Consider the following 12,753-nt stretch of genomic DNA (forward strand, 5'->3'; position numbering starts at 1 on the left):
TGTTCCTGCTGTAAAGCTGGGTATGGTGACATCCACCCATCATCCTAGCATTTGGCAGATATAGGTGTTCAAGGTCAGCCTCTACTACATAGCAAGTTCAAGGCCAGCCTGGGTGACACAAGATCTTGTCTCCAAAAAACAAAAATAAAATGAAAGATGAGGCTCTTGTGATTTGGGCCCTATAGAAGTCGGGTTTAAGCACTGGCAAGAGATCTTGGCAGAGAAGCCAAGCTACAGCAGATCTGAGACCCCCGTTAGCAGGCAGCTTGGTCAAATACAACAGGTCTCTTAGTGGATGGAGTGTAGGCATAAGGATAAGGCCAGAGTTTACTTCAGAATGACCTTTTGTGATTTTATAGTGTGGAGCATTCTAGGGAGAGGGTTACAGTCCATCTGCACAAAGGGAAGCAGTCACCCCAGACTGCCTGCAGCCCAGAAGCAGCGTTAGCTGTACTGACGTCAGTGCCAGAGCTGTCGTTTTTTCTTCTTACTTTGTGCCTTCTGTTCTTGACCCCAGAAACATAAAAAGGAGTTTGTTTGTTTGTCTGTTTGTTTGTTTTACCTCTGAGCTGCTTTTTCTCCCTCCCAGCTGTTTGCTTTCAGTATTTGCTTGGGACAGAGCATCTTGTACATTTCCCTGAAAAGCTACATCTGTTATCCCTCACCTGACCCGGGCTTGTTTTGTATCTGATTTGAGTCGTTTGGGTTGTCTTTTTGTGATTGTTCTATTTGTCTCACAACTTTGTTTTTCTCCCTCCTCCAGGCGACAGCCCTGTACCACATCTGAAATTTTCCATTTTTGCTGGGTGCTTTTTATATATGCGAAAGGTAAGAGTAACGAGTATTCAGACAGGAGTTAGCTAGCCATTTCTAGGTGCTGATTTCGTCTGCTGTATTATGAATCAGGAAGAAAGCCTCACTTTTCGTATGAGGCTCTTCGTTACTATCGTTACAGTATCCACGTCTCCTCGTATTAAATGCCACACCCTTCGCTTTAGTCTTGACCACGCCTCTTTGACGTGAAGCTATTCCTCTGAGTCGTGAACAGAGCGACCACACTGTGCATTACCATGTACGTGGGGCTCTGCTCCTTGTAAGCTGTGTCTGATTCACTGAGTGGGACTGAAGTCCTCAGAATAGGTTAAATGACTTTCTGCGTGTCTACAGGTAAGGAGCGTGACTAATCTTAATTAGATGCTTCGAATCTCATTCTCTCCTCTTCTCATTCCATTACCCACGGCAAGGTATGCATGCACTCAATACACCTCTGTGACTTTGGTATATTCTGTCTAGGGATAAAGCTTAACAGTCTAAAGGAGAAGGTACAATCACATGCGTTAGGGTTTTCTCTATAGACTGTGCATACTGCTGCCACTAAGTAGTTCAATGAGATACAAAGTGTCAGAATTGGAAGGAGCTCCATGCATACTGGAGGCCCCCCTTTATGTATGCAGGATACCTCCTAAGACCCGAAACCAAAGATAGCTCCACCTCTTGAACGCTATGATTCTTGCTATACATACCTACATAAAGTTTAATTTATACATCAAACACAGTAAGAGATAATAAGAACAGAACAGCTATGGTAGTATAGTAGATGTTATATAAATTCTGTCTCTGTCAGTTACCTTATTGTACTCTTAAGTCTTAGCAGCATCAGCATAGGATTCTTTTGAGGTTTCTGTTTTCTATGCATGGGCGTTTACCTGCATGTCTGTCGCCATGTGCATGCAGTACCGGAGGAGGTCAGAAGGGGGCGTCGGATAGTCAAATGCTTGTGATTGTCCAAGAAGTTGCTGGGAATTCAACCCTGGGCTCTCTGGAAGAGCAGCCAGTGCTCTTAACAACTGAGCCATCTCTCCAGCCCTTTTAAAACCCTTTTTTAAAATTTAAATTAAGGACACTCAACTTTTCACTTAATGGAAACACTTCCATCTTCTGGCTTTTCTTTGGCAAATTGCTGTACGACCTTAGGATCATTGCTAAGTGAAATACAGGTTGCTTGAATAAAATCTCTGCTGTATGGAGACAGTAGATCAAATAATCACAAAAGCAGCTAACTGGTTTATGGATACATCGCATATTTGGCCTAGACATGCGGGACACAGGGAGGACAGAGCTGTCCACAGAGCTGGGCAGAACAGTGAAACATGCCACTATAAAGGTAGTTTTTATTTGTTTGAGGCTAGCTCCTTAGGCCAGTCTGACCTGGAATTTGTGACCCTCCTGCCTCAGTCTCCCTAGTACTTGGATTATAGGCATCCCTGCCTATCTGAGATTATTTTGGTCTGTTGATCAAAGGTAACTGAAACTATAAAAATAAAGCCATGGATAAGGGAAAATTACTGTATAAGAGATTCCCTTTATCAGATCAACTATCACAACAGATTCCTTTCAAGATGAGGCAACTAAAGCCAGAAGCTGTTAAGGTCACGCTTGCAGACAGTACCCTAGCATAACTGTCCTCTGTGAGCCTCCATCCAGCAGTTGACCAAAACAGATGCAGAACCCACAGCCAGACATTAGCCTGAGCTCAGGAGTCTTGTGGAAAGAGTTGGGGAAAGGATTGAGGGACCCAGAGGGGATAGGAACTCCACAAGAAGGCCAACAGAATTAACTAACCTGGTCTTTGGGGACTCCCAGAGACTGAACCACCAACCAAAAGAGCATATATGGTGCCCCCCCACACACACATATGTAGCAGATATACAGCTTGGTCTTGTGGGTCCCCCAATAGCTGCGGTTGTCCCTAACTCTATTGCCTGCCTGTGCATCCTGTTCCCCTAAGTGAGCTGCCTTGCCTGACCTTAGTGGGAGAGGATGTGCCCAGTCCTGCAGTTACTTGATATGAGTTGCTACTCAGGGGAGCCTCCCTCTTCTCAAAGAAGGGAAAAGGGTAGGGCCCTGAACCTCCCTCTTCTCAGAGGAGAAGGGAAGGGGGGAGGGGAGGAGCTGTTTAAGGAGGCCTGGGAGGAAAGAAGGGATTGCAATCAGGATGTAAAGTGCATAAATAAATTAATTAATGGAAAAAAACAAAAGAATAATGTAAGGATTTGAACCCAGCTCTCCTGTCTCCTGGTTTGAGGCTGACCATGAAGGTGTGGTCACCAGGAGTGCTGTTGTAATTGCAGCTTGGTCCTCTCTAAGGCAGCAGAGGAGTCCCCTCTCATTATCTGAGCTGTGTGCCCAGTGGAAGGAAGGAAGGAAAGAAGAAAAGGAAGGAAGGAAGGGAGGGAGGGAGAGAGGGAGGGAGGGAGGGTGGGTGAGTCTTTTCGAGCTTCTTAGCTATGCTTTCCATAACAGTGACACTGGTAACCTCCTTCAGTGCAGTCAGAAGTGACAGACGTGGCCTAGTGGCCAAGTGCTTGTCCAACATGCACAAGACCCTGTATTCAATCCTAAGCACTACAAATACAAAATAAAATAAAAGTGATACAAATCAATGACAAAATAAAAGCTTGGGCTTTTCTGTGAAGGCTGCCATGTTAGCTTGTGTGACTGGTAGTACATATGAGAGTAATCTTACGATCGTATTGGATAACTATGTGGCTACTAGGATTTTAATCTAGTTCGTGTGTGCTTAGGAGTGAATGTATTTTCTAGTGTATAAACTATTAAAATAATGGCAGAGTCTCAGGCAGAATCCATTGCACTTAGCTTTGTTGTACTTAGCTTTGTTTTAGGGTTGTTTTGTTTTTGTTGTTTTGAGATGGGACTCTGTCTTTGTTCCCTGGGCTGGATCGAAGCTTCCAGCATTGGGCTCAGGGGCACAGCACAGCTCAGTGTGGCTTACATGGTGTGTGCTTAGATTGGTAGCTTAGCTGCTTTAGCTCAACGCTTGTTTTCTTTCTGGGGGAAGATCTACTTTGCCTGTAGGCTATGGTCATCATAGATCATCTCCTTCCCAGTATTTAGCATGGCAAGTGACAAGTTTGAGCTGTCACATGAAGGGCTTTTTGAGCAGAGGACCATTTTCTGTTGTCATGACACCGGAAATGTTTTGCCTAGACAAGTAAGCCAAATCTAGAGGTTAAGTCTCTTGATTAAATGGTAAAATGGCTTGTACATTACCGTCCTTTTGTAAGGTCAGGGTTTGAGATGGCCAATATGTCCTCTTGGGACTGTCCTGAAATTTCATTTAGAACCTGACTTTTAGGGGCCTTTCAGCCTGTGGTTAGGGGTTCCTGTGCTGCTGTAACTGCTCTGCAGTGAGTGCACACGGGGCAAGTCCAGGCTTGCCAGTGACCACTTACTCTCTTAGAAACAGGAAGTGTGGCTTCCTGCTTTATGTACAATAGGGGTACACTTTTAATATTTGACCTTTTATAGCAGAGGCAAGCAAGTTAGCTTGGTTATACCAATGCAGAATTGGATCTCTTAATAATTATTTTGCCTTTCGGGCAGCAGCAGGATTTGATTGATTGGTTGGTTGATTCAGCCTATCCCCCAAAGGAAAAGCTGACATAGGTAGTAACTTTCTTTGGACCGAAGCAAATGGTCTGATACAGAGCCTACTGAGCCAAAGAGAAGCATGGGTGCTGGGTGCATTAGGGTAGGACTGTGTGTGGAAGTGTGGTTCGTGCTTTGTGTCTGCACTATGTGACAATGCAGAGGTGTGACCATGGCTCTTCAGACATGCTCGCTAGCTGTTAAACAGAGCGGTTCAGCATCCTTCATAAACAGCACTGTAGGAGAGAGTGTCTGCAGGCCTGCGCTTGTTTCATTTCCTTCCTCCCTCCTCTCTCTCTCTGTCTCTCTGTCTCTCTGTCTCTCTGTCTCTCTGTCTCTCTGTCTCTCTGTCTCTGTCTCTCTCTCTCTCTCTCTCTCTTTCTCCAAGCATGGTGGTTATCCTTGGGACAGTAGTAGCTTTTGAACTCAAATATCTACATCTGCATTCCATTGGATTAATGTGAATGTCCTCTATTGCTATATAGGAAAGCATTTTAAATTGTTACTATTAGTGCTCTAATGAAAGGCTTCCTTCTCTTTAGAGTTATGAGAAAAATCATACATGGCTCATTTTCTAGTGCTTTACCTCTAAATATTTCTAGTTATTTTAACTACAGAAAAACTTTTTTATGTAAAATAACTTGTTAGAGCTTAAAATAGTAAAATTTTGTGTGTGTGTTCAGCATTCTAAGGACTGGACCAACAATAATTAAAGTTTTAGTTCACTACTAGCTACTTAATGCCTATTGAATATATATTGAATTTAATTGAAGTTTTAGTTTCCATTAAATTCTTAGATACATTAAAATATCAGTGTCCTAAAATGTAAAACACAGTATCACTCTTGAACCAACTCGGTATAATGGTGTCTGGTGTCATTATAACTAAAGGAAGCAATTATTTTTAAAATACTGTGCAGTGGATGCTGATTTAACTGTGACTTTTCTAACCCTGTAGGAAACTTCCCCATGATTAGCGATGATCTGGTCAATTCCTACCATCTTCTGCTGTGTGCATTAGATTTAGTCTATGGAAATGCCCTTCAGTGTTCTAACCGTAAAGAACTTGTGAACCCTAATTTTAAAGGTAAGTTTATTGACAGCCCGTGTTTCTGCATGGTTTTTACTTGTGGGAACTGTATCCCCAGATGCAGGTTTGCTAGCCTCAGAGGACATGGGTATTGGAGAAATTCTGCCACCTGAGTCGTATAGTGCTTATACTGAAGTCAGCATCTCCAGACATTTTTTAATGTTTCACTTTATTTTATGTGTATGGGTGTTTTGTCTGCATGTATGTTTGTGTACCACATGTGTGCCTGCTGTTCCCACAGGCCAGAAGGAGAGTGTGAGATCCTGTGGAACCCGGCTTATAGATGGCCGTGAGCCATGGGTGCTGGGAATTGAACCTAGGTCCTCTGAAAGAGCAAGCTGTGCTCTTAACTAGTGAGTCAACTCTCCAGTGCCCACCCTACCCCCACCTCTAAAAAAGAAAGGCAAATATAACCAAATTTACTTTTAAATGATAACTTTGGAGGTTTTTGAAAAATATATAGCAAAAGCCATGGTAGTATCTTTTGCTGTTGGCAACTTTGGTGCTTAATGCACTCCAAGTAGCAACAAAGAGTTGGCTATAAGAACGGCATTTCACTTCTTTTGCTACAGAAAAATAAAATCTTGAAACAAGAACCTAGCCCTCTGGGTGACTGGTATGAGAGTCATACTCATCTTGGTAGTATGTGTACTGTGCTTTAGACTATGCAATTTCTATAAGCCACATACATAAATACTGAGGATGTATAGACTAGTCTGTATTGCTGATTCTGCGTGAAGAACACCGTGGAAGAATTCTGGCCGTCAGCTTGGGCATGGTTTCAATTAGAACTTCAACGTGCCCATCAGGGTTGGTTTTAAAATTAGTGGAGCTAGTTACTCCCAGTTCCCTGTGACTCGAGAGGTGTGAGATGTAGGCCTGAGATGGAGTTTGTGACAGACTTCTTGGCTGGCCCTGAGTTTGATTCTCAGTACTGACGAGAACAAACAAGATAGCAGAAAATCAAAGCAGAAAAAGAAGGTTTTAGATGTCACCGAGGAGTTTTTGGCTATGCATGTTCATCTAATTAAGATGGTGCAAATGGTCCAAGATTCCAAAGACTAAACTCTAAATCTTGATCCAAGCATTTTCAACAAGGAGCACCTGACCTTTGCCCCTTGCTGTGCGCCCCATTGTCTTCACTTTATTCTCTCACCTTTTGTTCTGGGGATTGGTCACAGGGTGCCCTGGTCCTGTGCCACCTCTGCTGCTTCCATCTGATATTGTTATTTGTTCTGTTTTTATCTCCTTTAATTTTCTTTGATTTTTTTTTATGTTCTTATGAAAGAGAACACTCTAAATTGACTCTTAGAGAGTAAACAGATTGTCAGGCTTGGAAGCAGGTGTCTTCACCTGATGAGCCATCTCAGCAGTCAGAAATGGGTAATGTCTGTCTGTCTGTCTGTCTGTCTGTTTGTTTGTTTGTTTGTTTGAGACAGGGTTTCTGTAGCTCTGGCTGTCCTGGAACTCAATATGTAGTAGACAAGGCTGGCCTCGAACTCACAGAGATCAACCTTCCCCTGTTCCTGAGTGCTAGGATTAATGGTGTGAGCCACCTCACCTGGCAGAACTGTATAATTTTTTAAGTGTTGTTTTGTTTTGTTTTGTTAATTCAAATGTAAGGCTCATTTGCAGAACACAGTTCTGATGTTTTTCAGATATTCCCCCAACCTTTTATTTTTCCAACAGCCTTTAGTCACATAACTGATTCAATTGACACTTTATGTAGTCCTTTCTCTGTGTGAGGCAGGATGTTACAGCTCAGGTCCTCCTGAGCATGGGTTACAGGTTGAGGAAGCGTGTCCCTTTCTGTTTGTCCTGGGGATGTTGCATATCCACCTCTGACATCATCTCTCTTCATCCTTTGAGGTATATGTAAATTAGTTACACATGCCCACCATGTCCTGAGCAGACTAACATTTCTGTTTCCGTGTACTGTATGTTGGTGAGTTGGTGCTGACCAGTGTCTCCATCTTGTGATTTTGTACATCACAGGCCTGTCCGACGACTGTCACCCCAAGGACTCTAAAGCGTCCTCCGAGCCGCCGTGTGTCATTGAGAAGCTCTGCTCCCTACACGACGGTCTAGTGTTGGAGGCCAAGGGGATAAAGGAGCACTTCTGGAAACCCTACATTAGGAAACTGTTTGAGAAAAAGGTTCGTAAGTAATGACATACGGACGTTTTCTGGGTAAAGACTTGGTCGCACGTAACCTAAGAACCTTTCTTCTCATCGTAGCTTCTCAAGGGGAAGGAAGAAAGTCTTACTGGCTTCCTGGAGCCCGGGAACTTTGGAGAGAGTTTGTGAGTACTTGCTGCAGACCTGCTAGGAAGGTTTGGTTGCTTGCTTGGCTTCTGGGTTTGTTTGTTTTTTTGGTTTTCTTGTTTTGTTTTGTTTTTTTGTTTTGTTTTGTTTTGTTTTGTTTTTTTGAGGCAGGGTTTCTATTTGTAGCCTTGGCTATTCTGGAATTTGTTCTGTAGACCAGGCTGGCCTCCAACTCAGAGATCCACCTGCCTCTGCCTCCCCGTGCCCGGCTTGCTCTGATACTTTAACTTACCTGTGAGGAGACCTCGCGCTCAGTGTTTGTACTGGCTGTACGTTGGACGGTTTTAATGCTTTATGGTAGAACTCATAGAAGCCATCACAGTTCTGGAACCTTCTACTATAACCATATGCCATATGTCTTTATTCTCAGTGAAACTTGTTTTTGTTCTGTTCAAAGTTTTATTACTCGATATTTTAAATTCTAAATTTTGAAATTAAGAAATGCTTTTGTGGGCTAGAGGGATGGCTCAGTGGTTAAGAGCACTGACTACTCTTCCAGGGGTCCTGAGTTCAATTCCCAACAACCACATGGTAGCTCACAATCATCTGTAATGGGGTCTGATGCCCTCTGCTGGGGTGTCTGAAAACAGCAACAGTGTATTCACATACATAAAGTAAATAAATATTTTTTTTTTTAAAAAAAGAGAAGAAAGAAATGCTTTTGTGTCTGGCCATCACGGCATGGGGCTGACATCTCAGCACTTGGGATCTGAGGCAAGGTGATTGTGAGTTGGGGGCTACTTTGTCTCGAAAAAGAATGAAGTTAAGAAAAGGAAAAAAGGACTGGTATTTGGATCTTTCGAGGTGACAGTGTGGCAATACCAGGTCTTCAGAGGTGCCAAGAACAGCTGAGGAAATGTTCCTGCGTGGTCATATGCCAGTTGTATGTCACCCAGCATCACAGCTGTTTATACTTTAGTTTAGTGTAATTTAGTATAATTTAGTTTATCATTATTTATTATTATTATTAGCTTATTGAAGGCAGGTTTGTTCAGAGTTCCTACCTTGACACACTGTTGAAAAAGTATATTCATTGTGTGCTGGACACTTAGATCAAAGCAAGTTGCAACTTCTCTTCGGTTTTTGTAATAAGCAATTATTCTACAGAAATAAATGACCTTGAGAAATTTGCGAGATGCTGTAGTGAGTAAAACCCTCGTGTGGAACACGAGCTGAAATGGCGGTCCTGTTTCCCCATAGTAAGGCCGTTAATAAGGCATATGAAGAATACGTGTTAGCCGCTGGGAATCTGGATGAACGCGTATTCCTTGGTGAGGATGCTGAGGAGGAAGTTGGGACTCTCTCTCGGTGTCTAAGTGCTGCCTCCGGTACAGAGAGTGCTGAACGGACGCAGATGAGAGACATCTTGCAGCAGCATCTTGACAAGGTGAGTTAAGCCCAGAGGGAAACAGGAGCCTCGTGTGACGCACTGACCACGATTCAAAACCCCTGAGGGAGATGCTGCTGCAGCAAGAGGAAACCGGCTTCTGTTGTTTCCTCATAATCCTGCATATGTGTGTGTGTGTGTGTTAAATGTTTAGAAGAAAAGTCAAGTAGATCCAACTTTCAAAGGTTTTAGTTAGGTCTGAGAAGAAAATTGACTGTTAATCAAAACAGATGCGTCCTGCTGGCAGTCGTTGCTTTTGAAAAAACAGGCTGTAGTGTAAACCCTGCACAGTGGTCACAGACACACTTGGAAAATATTAATTTATCCTAATTGGAGCCTGTGGATCTACAGTTAATCTTTAAGAAAATTCTGTTGCTTCGAAACCAATTTTTAGGCTGATGGAGACTGGTGACTCTGATTTTCACTTCCCTGTAACTGAGAAACTTTGGACTTGACACTGGCCTGCCTCCCCTCCCCTCCCCTTCCCTCCCCTCCCTCTCCCCTCCTTTTCCCCTCTCCTTTCCCTCCCTCCCTCCTCCCTACTTCCTTTTTCTTTTCTTTTCTTTTCTTTTCTTTTCTTTTCTTTTCTTTTCTTTTCTTTTCTTTTCTTTCACAGGGGTCTCATGATGCATTCCAGGTTAACTTCAGGTTTATAGCAGTCCTGCCTGGACGGTTAGAATTATGAAATGAAGATTTCCAACAGTGAAAAATGACTATCTAAAGCAGTGGTTCTCAACCTGTGGGTCGTGACCCCCCTGACAAACTCTGTCTCCGAAAATACTTACATTATAATCAAAACAGTAGCAAACTTAAGTTCTGAAGTAGCAACAAAATAATTTTATGATGGAGGTCACCACAACTCGAGGAACCGCATTAAAGGGTCACACGCAGCATTAGGAGGCTGGGAACCACTCATCTGAAGGCAGAGTTCTAGAGCTTGGACCCGCTTGCTCCGGCCCAAAGATTTATTTATTTATTATATGTAAGTACACTGTAGCTGTCTTCAGACACTCCAGAAGAGGTGTCAGATCTCATTACTGGTGGTTGTGAGCCACCATGTGGTTGCTGGAATTTGAACTTAGTACCTTTGGAAGAGCAGTCAGTGCTCTTAACCACTGAGCCATCTCTTCAGCCCTATCCTGTTTTTTGTTGTTGTTGTTGTCGTTGTTGCTGTTGCTGTTTTGTTTTTTTTGAGACAGGATTTCTCTATGTACCCCAGTGTATCCTGGAACTAAATCTCTAAATGGACCAGGCTGGCCTTGAACTCACAGAGATCCACCTGCCTCTGCCTTTGAGTGCTGAGATTAAAGGTGTGTGCTACAGCACCTGGCCTGGTATTTTATATCTGAGTTAAAGGAAAGTAACCCCCCCCCCAACTAAGTGACAGTAGCAGGGGACTATGAAGTGCAGCCCTTTACCACCACGGAAAGCCCCATGCTGACTGGACGTCTAAAGCTGTAGTTGTCACAGTTGAAGCTGTGGTTGTCACACTTTGTTTCTGTGAACGCAGTGCTGCTTGTGGGTGAGATGGTTTTATGTGTTTCTGACTGCCAGGAGCTCCTCAGATGCACCAGGACATTTTTGTTTCACAGTACAGGCAAGTAGCGCTTCACTCACAGGGCATCAGCGCGCTGATAGTACCTGATCCACCCAGGCCATTTATGGCCATTAAACAGCAGCATGCTTCCTCCATCAAATGGAGGTCTCAGCTCTGCTGTTGTTTAAGACACACAGGACACATATTTACTTCCACTTAGTGAACATCTTGTGTTTTTCTGTGTCCTGAGATTAAATTGTTTGTTCTGTGACTGAGTAAACTCCTTGCTGGGCATTTTTGAAAGTCTAGGTTGAGTACATTCAGCGCTCAGGGATGGTTGCTGGATTTTATTAAAAATGCTCCAAGCTAGCTTAAACTCTTAGCATTTTTTTCAACTGTGAGAAAAGCTGATTTGCTAGTGAATGTACTCATGCTTAAATTCTTTGACACAAGGTCACATATTGTGCATCTGTGTATTCAAGAATCTTGGCTAACTTGCTCCTCTGCAGACCTGTCTACTTGAGATAAACTGTCCTGGGTTCTAGGAGTAGAAGCCAGGGGATGGGCTGGAGAGGTGGAGTGCTCAGCAGTTAAGAGCACTGACTGCTCTTCTAGGAGTCTTGAGTTCAATTCCCAGCAACCACATGGTGTCTCACAACCATCTATAATGGGATGCAGTGTCCTCTTCTGGTGTGTCTGAAGGGAGAAACCGTGCACTCACAAACGTGAAATAAATAACTCTTAAAAAAAAAGTCAAAAAAAATAATAAGTCAGGGGAGAATGATGCGGATTTGCCCTGAATCACATTGTCTTTTTAAAAATTTATTGTGAAATGGTTACCTTCTGAAGTAAATTGATCCACCGATTCTTGTGTAGGCCAGATCTAAGCCATTGCTTTCATGTGTCCATCCTTGAGTGTCAGTCTGCAGCAGGGGGCTAAAGCTGTGGAGTGTGTCAGCGCAGGGAGTGATGTTCTTAATGCTTTCAAGTGTGAGCTCTCTGAAGGAGAGCTAGTAGAGCAAGCTTGTGTGAGAGAGAGAGTGTACACAGCCTCTGTGCTCTGCCCTGCCCTGGCACACACCTAATCTCTACGGTTTACTGAACAGAGAACTTCTGGCTGCCTGGAGTATGTATTGTTCTTTCACACATCTTTGGATAATGGAACCTTTGAGTGGAATTATGTTTAAATTCACAGAGTTTAAGATGCTAACATGTATGGATAGAAAGTCTAATTGTCTTGAATTCCTATTTGTGGTGAAATTTAAAGAAACTCACTCCATTTTCCTCCTCCAGTCTAAAGCACTTAGAGTCTGCACACCACTGACTGGCGTGAGGTATGTTCAGGAGAACAGCCCGTGTGTGACTCCCGTCTCCACAGCTGCACACAGCCTGAGCCGTCTTCACACCATGCTGACCGGCCTCAGGAATGCACCCAGTGAGAAACTGGAGCAAATACTCAGGTGGGCTTTGGTTTCATGTGTCTTCCAAGAGTTAGTTGTCGACCTGTTCAATTTCTTACCTTAATTTTTCAGTATTAGTGCCTTATGTTACCCGTCAACAACTTCACAGTACTTGTAATTACTTCTTTGCTCAGATGTACTTACTGTGGTGGAGGAGACAGTAACTACAGGAGACCCAGTTTATCTGCCTTAAAGAGTAGGTTATGTTCGGCCAGTCACACACGGGCAGGAACGATGCTGGAGCCAGCACCTTCCTGCAGCCTAGTCCTTGGGAAGTGGACACTGGAAGATCTGCAGTCTAAGGTCATCCTCAACTACATGAGTCTGAGGCCAGCCTGGACTAAATAAGATCTTTTCTTAAAAATCCCCCTTGCCTGCACCCCATAAAAAACCCCAAAACCGGGGCTAGTGAGATGGCTCAGTGGGTAAGAGCACCCGACTGCTCTTCCGAAGGTCCGGAGTTCAAATCCCAGCACCCACATGGTGGCTCACAACCATCCGTAACGA

At 43.6% G+C, this 12,753-nt stretch overlaps 1 protein-coding gene across 1 annotated transcript in view; it reads left to right on the plus strand.

Moving 5' to 3' along the window:
• Rbl2 (RB transcriptional corepressor like 2) overlaps positions 1–12,753 on the plus strand; it is a 54,687-nt gene that overhangs the window by 8,162 nt on the left and 33,772 nt on the right. Inside the window, exons 4-9 of the mRNA XM_021170274.2 lie at positions 764–828; positions 5,407–5,535; positions 7,534–7,694; positions 7,776–7,840; positions 9,063–9,249; positions 12,080–12,246. Coding sequence (XP_021025933.1) covers positions 764–828; positions 5,407–5,535; positions 7,534–7,694; positions 7,776–7,840; positions 9,063–9,249; positions 12,080–12,246 — 774 coding nt within the window. The remainder of the gene's footprint in view (positions 1–763; positions 829–5,406; positions 5,536–7,533; positions 7,695–7,775; positions 7,841–9,062; positions 9,250–12,079; positions 12,247–12,753) is intronic.

The sequence above is a fragment of the Mus caroli genome, chromosome 8 (genome assembly GCF_900094665.2).
Source record: "Mus caroli chromosome 8, CAROLI_EIJ_v1.1, whole genome shotgun sequence".
Lineage (NCBI taxonomy): Eukaryota > Metazoa > Chordata > Mammalia > Rodentia > Muridae > Mus > Mus caroli.